General features: G+C 36.0%; 1 protein-coding gene across 2 annotated transcripts in view; it reads left to right on the top strand.

Moving 5' to 3' along the window:
- Window positions 1-17,408, top strand: part of UBR2 (ubiquitin protein ligase E3 component n-recognin 2) — a 69,366-nt gene that overhangs the window by 39,467 nt on the left and 12,491 nt on the right. For both annotated transcript variants that reach the window (XM_015814776.2, XM_015814775.2), the window contains exons 24-39: window positions 1,160-1,208; window positions 2,589-2,743; window positions 2,835-2,937; window positions 3,957-4,066; window positions 4,164-4,244; window positions 5,586-5,767; window positions 8,157-8,356; window positions 8,745-8,838; window positions 10,677-10,838; window positions 11,998-12,095; window positions 12,326-12,404; window positions 14,154-14,302; window positions 14,397-14,452; window positions 15,030-15,126; window positions 16,873-16,940; window positions 17,209-17,344. In XM_015814776.2, coding sequence (XP_015670262.1) covers window positions 1,160-1,208; window positions 2,589-2,743; window positions 2,835-2,937; window positions 3,957-4,066; window positions 4,164-4,244; window positions 5,586-5,767; window positions 8,157-8,356; window positions 8,745-8,838; window positions 10,677-10,838; window positions 11,998-12,095; window positions 12,326-12,404; window positions 14,154-14,302; window positions 14,397-14,452; window positions 15,030-15,126; window positions 16,873-16,940; window positions 17,209-17,344 — 1,819 coding nt within the window. The remainder of the gene's footprint in view (window positions 1-1,159; window positions 1,209-2,588; window positions 2,744-2,834; window positions 2,938-3,956; window positions 4,067-4,163; window positions 4,245-5,585; window positions 5,768-8,156; window positions 8,357-8,744; window positions 8,839-10,676; window positions 10,839-11,997; window positions 12,096-12,325; window positions 12,405-14,153; window positions 14,303-14,396; window positions 14,453-15,029; window positions 15,127-16,872; window positions 16,941-17,208; window positions 17,345-17,408) is intronic.

Here is a 17,408-nt window from a genome sequence, read left to right as displayed (position 1 = left end):
TAACAGTAGAGTAGAGTATATCTTTGAAAGAAATAAAGTAGATTGGTTGTTTTGGTACTTTAAGTGTGAGTAGAAACAAAAAAGTGTTGCATGCATAGTTTCATGAAGGAATTAGAGATAGAAATTCTCTGCATGAAGACAATAGCAGACTCAGTTACAGCAGGAGAAAACAGTTCATTGAGAAACATAAATAGTTTATAAATCTCTGAAGGAAGTAAGATATGGGCAAGAAATATGAGGCAATTGGTGAGGCATTTATACAGGATAAAGATAATATATTACATGAGGAGGAAACAAATAAACAAAATTAATGATGTCAAGGTAGATGAAATATATGCCAGATGCTTACAGAGCTGAAAAAAAATGGACTGCATCTTTTCTGGTTTTGAAAACAGAAGGGTGTTATAAGTTTGGAATTTCTTTTAAGTTTGATTTTTTGCTGCTATTGTAACTTTTGGAATTATTTTTCAGAACAGTAGTTGAAACAATTTTAAATGAAAAAAGGTACTGAATAACAAATGCAACCCATAGAATATTTAAGATTCTTAGAAATTCATCTGCCTATGGCCACATTGTTCAGTCTGGAATCTGACAGTTGTCTTGGGCTATATCTCATTTCTGTTACAAATCACCATCACCATCATTATCTTGAAAGTGTTATTGGGGAGCTGGAAGTTACAGCTGCTTACTATTGAGGCCTAGTTAATTCTTGGCCAAAATGGCAGCACCATGACAAGATTGTACAGGAGTTACAATTTTCTCAGTATTTGATCTTACAATAGCATGTCAAATCTCAAACTCCTCCAAGTAGTGGGTAAGATAATGGTAAAATTAATTTTGACTATATAAACAGTTATTATGACTATTCTACCATCATATATTTCATTATTTCCCTCCTGCTGGCACATTCAGTATTAAGTTTGATAACTGTTGAAGGTGTCTAGGAGCTGCACTCAAGCCTTTGGTGATTGCATCTTGGGCCTTCAGGTTGTTTAGTTTAGGTTATAAAATCTATCCTGATACAAATATGAACAATAGAATGTTTTTGAGCTCAGGTAATATAAGAAATTGGAACATGAAATAAATGCCAAGAAATAAATAAGCTATCTAGAAATTATACTGTTGTCTTTAGTGTTCACATTGCTTTTCATTTTTTAAGGCAGAGGAAGCCCAAAGAAAACTAAGACGGCAAAACCGGGAAGACACAGGTACTTATGCTTCTAGTTTGTATTGGACTCTCTGTATTTGCTGCTCTCATTTTTTTAATATACTGAGAAAATCATATTGACTTTAAGCTAGATGAACAGATGTTGTGAACTAAAACATTTTTTTACTTTTTTTCCAATCAAAAAATAATGCTGCCATTAAACAAACATCTGAGTATGCCATAAATCAGAGCTCCCCAACCTTTCTGGCTTGGCGGCCTGGAAGGAAAGGGAGCAGCAGGGAAATGTGCGGCCCCACGCCTTCCCTGGGCGGTGCTAGCATGCATGTGCATGCGCAAGCAGGCTGCGCCAGCTACGACATGCTGGCTCAAACAGGCCACTGGTACCCACGTGACGCTGGTGGTGGTGCTAGCGTCCCCACGCATGCACAAATGGGGTTGCTAGTGCCCACGCGGTAGTGCTACCGTGAGTGGGGGGGCTCGCCAGCTATTCCCGGGGCCCAATAGCCAACAGGCCATAGCCCGGTACCGGGCCACGGATCATAGGTTGAGACCCCTGTCATAAATGACCAAATTATTTACCTCACTGCATTTGTATATGTGATATATTAGGCTGCTTCAAAATTTAATATCAGCTAAGAATTGTACCTCAAAACTCAAAACACTTCCCAAACTATACACATGGTTCTTCAGATTATTCTTGCCTAATTTGGGATTCATGAAATAAATGTAGTCACTATGTATATAATGTATGTAATGTATTCTAGTGCTTTACTAGCTACCTGTATGGTTTCAAGTAACTCAGGAAATGTCTGTTAAGTGCCATACATTATGATTAGTGTTTGTGTTGATTTGCAATTTGTGCTTGCCTTAAATAAAACTTTTTAAAGATCATATTATCTGTGGTTTTCTTAACATATCATGCTTGATTTCCCTAAGCAAATATAGTTTAAATTTGCTTATGCCAATAATGAAGTATTACAACATAATCTATAGAAGACTTTATAGAACTAAATATTATCAGTCAGAATGGTCTGGCGGTTAATTTTTAATCTCTGGATCATTTATTATAATGTTTTGATAACAGATATCATTAGCTCTGTCAGACTCTTTGACATAGAGTATTACCCTCCAGTGTTTCTTCATTCATCAAAAGTTATTAAATTGCATTGGATGCAACATGTGCCAGTTTGAGAAGCAACCAAATCTGTTTTGAGACACGTTACTTGAAAAGAAATCTCTTACTGAATTGTTTACATCTCTCTAGGGATATATACAGTGGGTACGGGTAGAATTATATTAAAAATAAAATAAACTAATTTATTTTGTTAATTTGAAAAGTTCCGCACCTGTTCTTATATGTTCCTAATATATTGAATTACATAACTGTATAACTTTCCCAATGTATTAATTTTTGTTTCAGCACTCCCACCTCCTGTATTACCATCATTTTGCCCTCTGTTTGAAAGCCTGATTAATATTCTGCAGTGTGATGTCATGTTATGCCTTATGAGAACAATCCTTCAGTGGGCAGTAGAGCATAATGGATATGCCTGGTCAGAGTCCATGCTACAAAGGGTGTGTAAATTTGCAGTTTTCATTAATTCAAGAATACAAATTATTTCTGATTTGTACTTCTGAAAAGGGAAATTTTGCCATTTTTTCCTAGATTCTCCACTTGATTGGAATGGCACTACAAGAAGAAAAACAACATATTGAGAATGCTAGTGAAGATAATCTTGTGACTTTTACATTCACTCAGAGGATTGCAAGTAGGTTGCTACTTCTGCACAAATTGCAATCTCTTCATATTTCTTTTACCTAACATATAGTAAGATATTCAGTTTCAGAATGAATTGGTTGTATTTAAAAACTTACTTTTATTAAAATATTAGAAATAATAAGAGTATGTGGAGATTCTTAGTCATCCAGGTCATAATTGTTTTCTCAAAGGTGCTTTTTTTCAAAAGGCAACTGAATTGCTTTTTCCTTGAGGAAGAAGATGTTTCACTTCTCATCTAAGAAGCTTCATCACTTCTGGCAGGATGGTGGGGGCAATGGAAGGATTAGTTCTGACAGGATGAGGGGAGGGGTTGGAAGGATCATATTTCTTTGCAGTCATCAGGTTGTTAGCAGTCTCCCTGAGACTTGGGAGATTATCTATGCCTTCAAGGTCACCTTGGTATTGCTGAAAGGACTGCATTGTAGACAGGAGATAGGTGGTGTCTTATCCCTCCCTCCTCTGTTGAGTGAGGGCTGCTCAGTATTACGTAAATAGCCTCTTTTACCCCTCTTTCAAACCAATGGTCCTCTATCAAGAATGTGGACTTTGCTGTCTTCAAAAGAGTGACCTTTGTCTTTCAAATGCAGATGGACTGCTGAATCTTATCCTGATGGGTTTGCTCTCCTATGTTGTGAAATGGTTGTTTTGTTTCACCAATGTACAGATCTGTACATTGCAGTACAATACTATGAGACATGTTACAGGGAAAATACACATATTAAATCTGCAGAACCCTTGCCCACTTCAGAACTGCATACCTCCAAATACAAATATATTTGTATTTTAATTGCCTTATTGCTGATTACAAATATTTTATTATAATTTTGTATATAACATAGTTTCTGTTTGTAAAAACACATATTCTCTTTTTCTGGCTAAGGATTATCCTACTCTTGTTTTTTACCATGTGCATATGATGCATTTCATGTACAGCTGTGACTATTATAGTTGATATATCTGTTATTTATATATATATAAATAGATTTTCTTTATTTTTGTTTGAAACAGGGCCTTGTGAGACACCCCGCAATTCCCCAAGTATATTAGCCATGCTAGAAACTTTGCAAAATGCACCCCACCTAGAAGTGCATAAAGACATGATCAGATGGATACTAAAGGTAAATTGTACTATACCCTACTATAAACTTTTTTATAGTTTTGTGGCCAAAATAAAAAAAAATAAGTAGCAAATACTAACATAGTTTCTTGTTCCAGACTTTTAATACTGTTAAGAAACTCCGAGAGAGATCTTCTACAAGTCCTGTTTTGGAGACTGAGGGAAACTTTATGGAAGAGGTAATATCAATGCAAGGGAAAAGCAACAAAATTTGGGTAGTATTGTGTGTCCAAAGACAGATTCTAAATATAATATGATAATCTAGCCAGCAAGTTATTTTACAAATTATTATACATTACTATGTAACGTGTCTAATAATTGTGTCGAGTTTTCTAATTAAAAACATTTTTAATCACTAGTAGAGTAGTGGTAGTCACAATAGGCAACTAATGGTGCATAGTAAAAGCTTTATTATTAATTGATAATGATTAACTGAGTTCTCTTTACCAAAGGGAAATTAATTTAATTCTGTGGCTTTATTTTACAGTTTAATTGAGTGCAATGTGAAGGAAAAGATTTAATAGAATTGTGGCCCTACCATTCCTCGCCTCATAATATGAAAGAAAAACAAATCCTGTCAAATCCAAATGTTTACTAGGTTGAGAGTGAACAAGCTGAAATTTAATTCCAGATAGGGTAGAGTACAGTTATCTGATAGAGTTGAGGATAGGTATACAATTGTTCTGAATAGGTTGCTCTGGAAGAAGTCAGGGAGTATATTTTCAAATTCTGCGTGGTAATGGATGCAAAGAGCACACTTTCATTTAGCAAATATTCCTGAGCTGAATATATCTGGCAACAGTAATCCATAACTTGCTAGCATTATCATTAGCTTATTTCAGTGTGCTCTACGTGGAGCAACCCTCAAAGGTTCTCAGGAATTTACAAAATGGGACCACTAGGCCATTAACTTGTGCACATTTTTATGATCACATTGTACTAATGCTGAAAGAAAAGTACTGGATGCCATTTGTTACTTGCTTAGTAGAAATAGTACATTTAAAAACCTTGTCTATCTAAGGGTTTGACTCTTGTTATGAGTTAACTTGAATATTATGATCTGCAAAAGAAGCCTTACTTACAGGAGCTATTGGTTAGGCGTCTGGTAAAGGGCCTTCTATTGTGTCATTACCACCTTGTGGAACATACACACTTCGAAATTGTGATTGGTCTCACTTTCTCTGCTTTCAGAAAAGGCCTCAATAGATCTTTCCATCTTTTGGATCTTTAATATTATCTTTGTACATTATTTGCAATGTTAAAAAATATAATGCATCCATAAAATTGTTTTATGGAGAGACATGCTATAACTTTAGTTAATAAAAATAATGTAAGAAAGATTTTCTTTAATGAATGACAGCATTCTTAAACAGGTGAAAAGTGCCAAATATTACTGTGTAAGAATGCTTGACTCATTTTGACTAATACTAATCTAATGTGTGCACTAAATATATAAATTACACATTTTCAAAGACTTAAATGATTAGTTGTATATCATTGCTGACACATCAACTTAACAGAGCTCACGAGATAAAGAAAAGGCCGAGAGGAAACGAAAAGCAGAGATTGCTAGATTGCGAAGAGAGAAGATCATGGCACAGATGTCTGAGATGCAGCGGCATTTCATTGATGAGAACAAAGAACTCTTCCAGCAAACCATAGATGAACTTGAAACTTCTACCTCCAGAGTGCACGATCATAGGTAAGATGAAAGTGTCAATAAACTTTGGCAACCTAAATGTTATTTAATTTTTAAACATGAAACCTTCATTTTATTCTTTTGTAGTAGCATTTCCATTAGTATTCATATTTCTAATTTCCTGACTGTTCGACTTATGTCTCCTTGTGTCTTCACAGACACAATCCAATTCAATTGTATATGTTACTCACAGAAAGGGTAATGCAATGTTGAACAATTCTCTCTCATTAGGAGATTCACTCTGTTTTGAACGTTAGAATAAAATGAAAGGTTTGATATAAATTAAGTAATAAATTTACCCCCTCCTCCAACCAAGCACCCAGTACAGCAGACAAATGCAACAGAGAGAGAAGAGAATTGGCACTTGGTTTCTTCTCCCTCACCCCACCTTTTCTCTTGCTGTTAAAATGAACATCCCACAAGAAAAACTCCACTTGTCTGGTGCTCCTTCTGCTAAAAGAAAAAGTTTCAGCTTTACTAATTGTTCTTTCATTGTAACAGTGATACGTATTTTTAACATTTGGCCTTCAACCTCCACATCCAGAGTTGAGGATTGCTTACTATGTTATAAAAATAATAATATAAGTACAAGAAACTGACCAAAATTATTTGAGTAAAGTGCAGCAAATAAAAGTAGTCCACAATTGGGACTAGAGTTTTGGTTGTTAAGTGAAGTAGTTGTTAAGTGAGATGGCCATGTGACCACTTTGCTCAGCGACCACAGTCTCAGCATTCCCCATTTCAGTTGTTAAGCAATCTCACACAAACTAAATCCCTCTCCATTCCTGAAGAGCTAAAAGGAGTGAGGGATTTTGAACTCCGTGCTGATAGTAAGCAGGTAGCTTAAAACCCTGCCTTTCCGAGGCCCTCCTGCTGCTGAGGTTCAAGTAGGCATGGAAATTCTGGATTCCCAAGCCCACTTGGATTTCCAAGCAAGCATGGAGCTCAAAATCCCTCTCTGCCTGCCTCTGTGGAGCTCTCCACACAGGTGGCAAGAAAAGGATGCCAAGATCCATGGCTGCCAGAATTCAAGCATGCATGGAGCTAAAAATCCCTCTCTCCATGCAGAAGTGGGGTGAGGAGGACCCTAAATTCTGCTTGCATTTTGGGAGCAGAGATCCAGGCATGTATGGAGCATGGACCCAAACACCCACGTCAGATGACCCAGGTCACGTGGTATGAGTAACATTTTGTAACAGATGTGCTTACATGCTGTAAAGCATCCTAACAGAATAACAGAGTTGGAAGGGACTTTGGGGGGTTTTCTAGTCTTCCAGTCCAACCCATTGTAATTTTGAATGCTCGTTAAGCAAGGATTACCTGTACTAGCCGCAATTAGTAAGGCTGAGAGAACTTTTTATTTGGCATTTAATTGACAGCAATTTGAGCTGAATTCTAAAATGGCTACTTCTATTTATTTGCATCTTTTTTTAAAAAAGTTAATATACGCTTTCTAGTTTGTACTTTAAAAACCAGTTGATAGTAAAGGAATCTATACTTAAGACATAAGCAGTGGGCTTTTCTGGAAAGTCTTTAGACACTGAAGATTCATCTTGTATGTACCTCTTGCAGGTTTCTGCTGTAGGTATCAGTGAGGATCATTTACAAAAGATTTATTTTATTTAATTGTTATATCAGAGTATTGTTATGGATTGTTGGTTATTGGCTGTTTCAATATTATGTTATCATGAATGATTTATATTTTATCTCACATTTTATATGTTCATATAATTCATGTAATTCCATGGGAGTTTTAGTTGCTTTTTTGAAATTTGCCATGAGTCTGTGTGGATATAGTGTCTCACAAATAAATAAACAACATTATGCTTCGCAGTAGGTTGGGGTAAGCTATGCATCTCTCACTGTAGGGAAGAACAATGGCAATACTCAGAGGATTTACAATCTCTGTTGCTCATGTCTGAAATGTAATTTCAGTACATCCAGGCCTGTGTCTGTACTGGTGATGGACACAATGGATTACATTTAAAGCCTCTGTTCTTGCTACTAATTTTAGCAGTCAGAATAATTTTATCATATTTTAGTAAATGTATATGTTTTTATTTCACTAGAATTTTGGTAAATATTTATATTTAATAGTTTTCTTCAGCTTCCAGAGGGTTCCAAAATATTACTCTACTAATATCCCAATGGAGAATTCAATCTAAATAACTTTCTATATCTCTGTATGCTCTGGAAATAGTTTGAAATTGTTATAAGAACTGTAGCACACTTACTGCTTCACATATGTTGCTTTTATTAAGGCACACTATAGAACATTCCTGGAGAAGAAAATGTAGCATAAGATGAGTTGGATAAAAAATATTTGCATTCAGTTATACATTACTTCAGTAAATATTCCAGTTAAATGCTTACTAATATCTTTTCATTCTAGTCCTTCAGTTTCAGATTCCAGGCTTATTGCCTTGGGTCCCGAGCAGACTAAAGTATGTGAACAAAGACAAATAGTTACTTGTATCTTATGCCAAGAAGAACAGGAGGTCAAAATGGATAATAGAGCAATGGTGCTGGCAGCATTTGTTCAGAGATCAACAGTCTTATCCAAAAATAGGAATAAAGTGATTTCAGATCCTGGTGAGTAGTTTATATACTATTTTGAAGGACCATATAACATTCAAACGCATAATATTCCATTCTGAATTATACAGGAAGCTTTTATTCATTATATTATAAAACAGTGTTTCTCAACTTTGGCAATTTTAAGAAGTGTGGATGGCATGCTAGTTGGGAAAATCTGGGAGTTGAAGTCCACACATCTTAAAGTTGCAAATGTTGAGAAACTCTGCTATAAAATAATAATTAAGTCAGCCCATTCACAAATATCCTAATGCTAGCTTAGTGTACTGGCCTAAGATTATTAGGATTTAAATAGTTATATGGTTTGCAAAACTTTTCATTTGTGTGCATGTATAAGGAATGTGAACAATCTTTGTGAATATTATCTGCTATTTTTCATATACAGAAAAATATGATCCATTATTTATGCATCCAGACCTGTCATGTGGAACACACACTGGTAGTTGTGGACATATTATGCATGCACATTGCTGGCAAAGGTAATTAAAAAAAATATTAACAGATGTTAAGTATGCTGTGTCAAAGCAGCCAAGATACATTTTTTTCCTACTGTCTACTATGCTTAGACAGTCATGTAATGTATGTTGCTGTATTACTGCCAAGAAAATTGTTTTATTCCTGCTCAGGCTTTCGCTATGTACTACATGCTTGATGAAACTTAGCCCTCTTGGCTTTTTTTTTTTTTTGTACACATTTGAGGTGCAAGAATGTTAGTGAGAAAGCAAATATATAAAAATTTCTTTCCTGAATTATTCTGTTTAGGACTTACTGCTTAAGACAATGTCATACTTAACTCCATTTGTATTTTCTGATGGCAAATAAAATTTCAGCTTGTTTATTAAAATTAATACTCACTTTTCGAGTAGACATTCTTGTTTTGTCAAACCAGTAGAACAACAAAAAATGCTTTAGATGTTAAATGAAATTTATTAGAAGAAAGTTGTTCAAACAAATTGTTCAGAATAATAAACAAGTATTATAATAATTTTCTTTACAATAAATCAGCTATTTTGTTACTAACCTTTCAAATTAGATAAACTACTGTTCAGTGCAGAAATTTTGCAACTGGCCATGATATATTTCAAGTCTGGGCTGAATTTGAGGTAGGGTTAGGAGTTCCAGGGCTGCTTACAACACGTGTGATCATCATGAGTGATGATGTTATGACATAATAGGTAAAGAATGACAGAAAGTTTAGTTCTCTTTTGTGATGGCCAAAGACCAAAAAGTTGCATTAAACCTTACACAAGTTTAAGATTCAATTTTGCCTATTATCTAACCTTTTAAAAAAAACTGGAAAAAATAATATGATTTTTGGAAGGTTAGGCAAGTTTTAAACTGAAGCTACCCATTTTGTCTCTTAAATTGCCTTCCCCGACTTTCCAGAAAAAAAACTAAGGCCAATATTTTTTGTATTGGCCATTTAAGGGATAGTTTGGGTCAGAAGGAGAACTGAGAAAATATTTACAGACCCTCACATAATAACAATAATAGAGTTGGAAGGGACCTTTGAGGTCTTCTAGTCCAACCCCCTGCTCAGGCAGGAAACTCTATACCATTTCAGACAAATGGTTGTCCAGTCTCTTCTTAAAAGCTTTCAGTGTTGGAGCATTCACAACTTCTGGAGGCAGGTTGTTCTACTGATTAATTGTTCTAACTGTCAGGAAATTTCTCCTTAGTTCTAGGTTGCTTCTCTCCTTGATTAGTTTCCATCCATTGCTTCTTATCCTGCCTTCAGGCACTTTGGAGAATAGCTTGACTCCCTCTTCTTTGTGGCAACGCCTGAGATATTGGAACACTGCTATCATGTCCCCCCTTGTCCTTCTCTTCATTAAACTAGACATACCCAATTCCAGCAACCGTTCCTTATATGTTTTAGCCTCCAGTCCCCTGATCATCCTGGACATAATCTGTTTCAATTCCTCCCCTTGGGATGCCGCTGTAGGGCATTGCATGCCAAAACAACTAGACACAGGGATATTTTTTTCCCCTCATGCCATGACTCTGCTGAACACCTAATTCCCACAATACTTCCTTATGTCTAAGTATATTTACCCATGTGGTACGGCTCTAGTAACATTATTATATTTCTCATCTTCTCTACTACCTCCTCTTACTGGTATCATTATTATGATTATTATTACTCTTTTGTTTTGCATGTACACTGAGAGCTTCCGCACTGGAGACAAATTCCTTGCATACCTAATCACATTTGGCCAAAAAAAGTACTCTGATTTCAATAAAGTGTTCTAGTAGCCAACAACTATTTTAGAACTAGTATTATAATATTATGCTTAAGTTATGTTGCTTTCCAAAGGTATTTTGATGCCGTGCAAGCAAAAGAACAAAGACGACAACAAAGATTACGAGTGCATACAAGTTACGATGTAGAAAATGGTGAATTCCTTTGTCCTCTCTGTGAATGCTTAAGCAATACTGTCATTCCTCTTCTTCCTCCTCCAAGGACTTTATTTAGCAGGTTAGTAATTCCATGAAATAACTTGTCTGTTAATTAATAATTATTTATGTACAGGTAGGCCTTGATTTATAATCAGGCACTTAGCAACCATTCAAAGTTACAATGGGCCCCCAAAATTATGCAATCTGTATTTGAAGTTCTGATGGTGTCTCTCTCTCTCTCTCACACACACACACACAGAGTCATGTGATTGCATTTTGCATGCTGTGCATCCATGATTATGATGTTTTTTGCTGGAAACTGGAATCTACTTCTAGTTTCTGGCAAAAGGCGCCCATTGGAGACAATGGGTTTGCTTAATGACTTCCACATTCGCTTAATGACCACTGCAGAAAAAGTCATAAAATCACGTGCAGGCATTTGATGACCTGCTTAATAACTGGCATGACTTACAACTGTAATTCTGGGCCCAATTACAATCGTAAGTTGAGAACTATTTGTATATGATAGATGTGGATAGTAGAGTGCTTCAGTTTGTCAAGATTTTGTTTATACACGTGGAAACAGTAAAGAACTCAGTTTGAAAGAATCACCATGCGTCATTCTTGGGTTTGGGGCCTGCATATGGTTACTGTTTGCCTTCCCTGTTGACTTCCCTAGAAAGTCAATGGGGAAGTTGTCAGGGGAGTCACAAGTCACTGGGGTAAGTCACTCCTACCTACACACCCAATCCCAAGCCCCTTTGCAGTTGCTCCCCCAGTGTATCCTTCTGACCCTTGCCACACCTCCCTGGCACCCTCATATGCACCCTTCCTGACTTGTACTGTGTTTCTTGAACACACTCTTTTACTCATCCTGCCCCCATCCCAACTTGTGCTGTGCCTTTCATGCATTTTCACAAACCTTCCTGACTCGTGCCAACCATTCCTTTCCTCCCCACACAATCCCTCCTTCTCGTCTCCCACCTGATAACAGCCATTTACCTGACTTTGGTTGTTGGAAGCCACCTGGAAGTTTCCTCACCTATTTATCGGTGAGCAGCAATGGGACTGCAGAGATTGCAGTTGCTAAGTGATGCATTTGCATTTTAGACCCCATCGGTTATCAATGGAAATTCCATTCCCAATTGCTATTGAAAGTCAAGGATTACTTATAAAAAGAGCTTGTAGGTACTGTTTTAATATTTAAGTAATATTTTACATTTGTTCGTTTTTGATAGATTAGACTTTGCAAAAGAACAAAATCTAGTTCAATGGATAAGAAGATTGTCTCAGCAAATCAAAGCATTGGTTATGCTTCGAGATCAGGAAAGTGCCAGTAAGTGTAAATTTTTCGTTTATACTGCCACGTATTTCTTGAAAGATGCTGAATACACTAATGTCTTTTTGGGTTTTTTTCTTTTGAGGAGGCGTTTTTCCTTAGTATAGATACTAATTCTGACCTTCAGGACAGAATTAAAGTGCTACTTCATCCTATCTAAAGATTTCAGGCATTATGGATAGTAATGATAATTTATTGTTAAAATAATATATTGTTGTTATTTTTAGATAATCTTCCTTGTAATAACTCAGAAAAAATGGATGAAGCACATCTACCTGAAGGATTTAGGCCAGAGGTTCAACCAAAGTATGTATTGGTTGCATTGATTATCAGTACTAATGTATATAATATAAGTAGAAGAATTTATGACATTAGCTTTTCAGGTAATATTTTACATATTTGTATTCATATTTATCCATATAGTATTCATCTTATGGAGAGAAACAGATATACTGAAGCTACTTGACTCCCTTTCTTTCATTCTGGGATAAAGAGTTGTGTCAGACTCAACCTAGTTATTATGTTTATGCCATTCAGAAGTTGGCTACTTTACTTAGTATTTGCTTTATTGTAACAGTGTAAGCTGGTGGCTAGTTTGAATGTTCAAAATCTAACCACAGAATGCCCAGCCCACAACATTCAGGGGTAATTAGCATTCAGGGGTTGCTAAAAAGAAGAGGGAATCAAGCTATTCCCCAAAGCACCTGAAAGCAGGACAAGAAGCAATGGATGGAAACTAATCAAGGAGAGAAGCAATCTTGAACTAAGGAGAAATTTCCTTAGAACAATTAATCAGTGGAACAACCTGCCTCCAGAAGTTGTGAATGCTCCAACACTGGAAGCTTTAAAGAAGAGATTGGACAACCATTTGTCTGAAATAGTATAGGGCAAGGGTGTCAAACTTGCAACGTCATGTGACGTATCACAACGTATCACGACTTTTTTGCCATTGCTGGCAATGGGGTGGGCGCGGTTTCGCTATGATGCATCCAGCCCTGGGGCTGGCAGTTTGACACCCCTGGTATAAGGTTTGGTTTCCTGCTTGAGCAGAGGGTTGGGCTAGAAGACCTCCAAGGTCCCTTCCAACTCTGTTATTCTATTCTATTCTAATTAGGACATCCTGTGATTTTTTTTAGGTATGTTAAAAAAAGAGTTGCCAACTGTGATTATGTTAACCATGGGTTGGATCCAATTATTCATTTTGCTGGCTGATATTCTACCAGCAGAAAAGATTCTTAATATTTATACAAAGTCCCAACTTTGCTCTGAGTATTGGGAAAATCCATCACAATATATTTGTAACCAGAAAGCATTTTGGAATAAATGTATATTCATAGGCTTCTACAAAAGTATTTTTGGTCAAATTGCTATTTAAAATATAACCAAGATTACTTGAAATAATGATATTAAATTAGTTCTCTGATATCTGTAAATATGTCACCAAACCAGTAGGATATATATTCCCCCTTTCTAATGTCAAAAGCCATTATATATAAATGAGAGTGTCAAATGGAAGCATTACCATGGATGGGATTAATGAAATAGTAATGACAAGGCCATTAATGTTAAACATTTCTCCATTTAGTCACTGATGGTTGCCACTAAAAATCAGGTTCAGCTGTTGGTGACTATATGGGCAAATGTTTGCTATGTTGGCCTGCCACTGTCTCTTCTGTCTCTTTGATTTCATCCATACACCTTATTCTTTACCTTACCTTTCTTTTACTTCCCTCTCAACCTTGCTTGTCTGACACAGGATGAGCTGCCACGACACTGGTATAATCAGTTTTTCTAAACTATCATCCATGTCCATCATATGCTCAACACATGTCAATTTTTGCTTGCTGATCATTATCTCACAGGAGCCTTCAATTTTATTTGGTCTGGGACTGATTCACTGGTTGTTCTTGCAATATTCTCAGAAACAGTAAAAGGGTGTGTCAGCCCACCCCAATGAAAGTTTTATTCCTTGCTATTTGGGGCAGGCAAATAAAGTTTAGCTTCTAAATACCATGTCATAACATTTGTGGATAATGGTGTCTATTTTCAATTAAGGAATCCATATTCTGAAAGCATTAAGGAAATGCTGAAAACATTTGGTACTGCAACGTATAAAGTTGGCCTGAAAGTTCACCCCAATGAAGACGATCCACGTGTACCTATAATGTGCTGGGGCAGTTGTGCATTTACAATCCAAGCAATAGGTAATATTCATTAAAATGTTGACAAATCACTGGAGAGTGATCAAGTTTAGATTCTGTGTTCTTCTCATTTAATTGTGGTTTTTATATTCTACAGAGCAAATTTTAGCTGATGAAGAAAAACCATTATTTGGTCAATTGTCTTGCAGACAGGTAAGAGTAACAACTACCATAGCCTAAATGACTGAGGGATAGGTATATATGGTAAGGTTATAACACTTATTATGATTCTACTATAATGTTAGAAAATAGCATTTTATAACATAAACAGTAAGTTGTGATGAATACTGTGACATTGTTTTCTTTTACCAAAGGCCCCTGTATATTAATTACTCTAGAATTTCAATATGGCCAATAATAATAAATGTATGTATGTATGTATTATGTAGGTAAGTATGTATTTATCCATCCATCCATCCCTTATTATTTTACAAATAACTCAAGGTGAACATATCCAACACACCTTTCTCCTTTTATTTTCCCCACAAGAACAACTCGGTGAGGTGGGCTAAGAGTGTGAGAGGCCCAAGGTTGCCCAGCCAGGTTTCATGGCTAAGGCAGGACCAGAACTCACAGTTTCCTGCTTTCTAGCCTAGTGCCTTCTGGTTCTTTTAATTATTAAGAATTAAGTTACTAATTATTAACAATCCACAAATTTTGATGTTCATTATAACAGTACAAAGGAATGAATATGGCTTTTTGTGAATGATTGTTATTATATTCTATTTAGGATGACTGTCTTACTTCATTAACACGATTTGCGGCTGCACAGTGGACAGTTTCTTCACTATTAGCAGTACAGGGTCACTTTTGTATGCTTTTATCATGTAAGTTCAACGTTATGATGATTTATTTAATTTCAGATAAAGACAGACTTTTAGTACATGAAACAGTTTGAATAGTCTTAAATATGTGAGACATCAACTGAAACATTTGTACAGATTGTTGTTGACAGAAGTTTTGTGTTCATTAAGAGTACATTTCCATATGAGTTGTGTCATTTATTAACATGGAATACAATGAACAGGATATATATGGAACTCTGACTGTGGATTATGCTCTGGATAGAGTCTTCAATTTGGGGCAAAATGTGCTTTAAATAATGTGTTTTACTAAAACACAATTATGATTGTTGGTAATGAGAGTAACTCTACTTGCCCTAAAAGAGATGTGAGTTTTAAAAGTTATCATAAAATGTTGGTTTGCCCTGTGTACAGGAGTCCTTGACTTACAACCACAATAGAGCCCAAAATTTATGTTGCTAAGCAAGACAGTTGTTAAGTGAAGTTTGCCCCATTTTATGACCTTTCTTGCCACAGTTGTAAAGTGAATCATTGCAGTTTTGAAGTTAGTAACACAGTTGTTAAGCGAATCTGGCTTCCCCATTGACTTGGCTTCTCAGAAGGTCGCTTAATTTGATCACATGACCCCAGGACACCGCAACTGGTTGCCAAGCCTCTGAATTTTGACCATGTGACCTATGCTGTAAGAGAGAGATGAAACCTATGGAATGGCCAGCCTCTCTGATCACTTTATGAGACCCTTCATCAGTTAAGAAGCTGATTCTCCAAAGTGCCTAAGGGCAGGACAAGAAGCAATGGATGGAAACTAATCAAGGAGAGAAGTAACCTAGAACAAAGGAGAAATTTCCTGACAGTTAGAACAATTAATCAGTGGAACAACACCTTCAGAAATTTTGGATGCTCCAACACTGGAAGTTTTTAAGAAGAGATTGGACAACTATTTATCTGAAATGATATAGGGCTTCCTGCCTGGGCAGGGGGTTGGACTAGAAGACCTTCAAGGTCCCTTCCAACTCTTATTCTGATCTGTCCTATTCTGATGAATGTGTGAATCACCGACACAATGAAGTACATGAAGCTTTTCAAGTGGTTATGAATTTACATAATCAATCTTCCTTATCCAACTTGCCTCAACAGGAGATTAATTTTCTTTTGAATTAATTGTATCAGTTTTAGACACTGAACAATTTCAATTCATGTCTGATCAAGTGGCATGGTTGGAGATATATCTCCCAAACAACTTAGAATGTTCCAAATGAGAAACTGCAGTTCTGTGCAGATGATCACTCACAAATCTTGGAAAAGGTGCAGTTCTTGTAAGGAATGATTGACAGGTACCCCAGCGTGTTCATGCCAGATCCAAAGCATACTTAACTATTGCACATATTTTCCCACTACTATATCAGTAACAGTTTTTTAGTATCTTCAGTGGAAGTTTTTCCTAGTTTTGCTAGCTGACAGTTTTTGAGTTGGAAGTGATAAGACTCCAAAATTGAGAATGAAAATAATGGATATAATTATTCTCTATTTCTATGTTGTAGGCTTTTATCCTGTAAACCAGTTATTTTGCAACCCGCATTTTAAAAATATATCAGATATATTCTGAAACGTATGAAATTTCAAGACCTAGATAAATGACCTAATTGATTATTTGGCTTCTGTTGTTTTGCAAGTACATTGAGTGCTTCTGTACCAAATTCCTTGTGCATTTAACCACACTTTGCCAAGTAAAGTAAAGTATTAACTTTTTTTTATATTTTAAACATCCAGCACTGGTGCCTTATGAAAAAAGTGGAAATCTTCCATGCATTCTTGATATCGACATGTTTCATTTATTGGTAAGTGATTAAAAATCCCAATAGATTGCTGTAGAAAATATGTTTAGCAAGATGTTTTGTTAAATATAAATTGGTTTAGCAAGTTATTTTATTAAGCATATAGCTCAGAAAAATATTTCAAGGTAGATCACCATTTGTATATGGTCCAGAACTTCTGGAGTGTCAAATTTCCTTTTTTGTAGCAGCAGTAGTAGCAATTCAAAACTGTTACCATTATGCTTAATGCCAAGGAGGTTTCATCACTTACCATTTTTCCTTTTATCTGCAGGTATGCTTGGTATTCTCTTTCCCTGCTGTACATTGTCAGGACTTTTCAGGAGTCAGTCTTGGTACAGGAGATATTCATATCTTCCACCTTGTCACTATGGCACAAATTGTGCAAATAATACTTACCTCATCCACAGGTACGGTATACTGTCAAGGCTATGCTGAATTTTGTGTAGGAAAATTAGGATTACAATGACTTTA

This window comes from Protobothrops mucrosquamatus, unplaced genomic scaffold, assembly GCF_001527695.2.
Source record: "Protobothrops mucrosquamatus isolate PMUCROS unplaced genomic scaffold, P.Mucros_1.0 scaffold285, whole genome shotgun sequence".
Classification (NCBI taxonomy): Eukaryota; Metazoa; Chordata; class Lepidosauria; order Squamata; family Viperidae; genus Protobothrops; species Protobothrops mucrosquamatus.
This window is presented reverse-complemented; position numbering and strand designations above follow the sequence as displayed.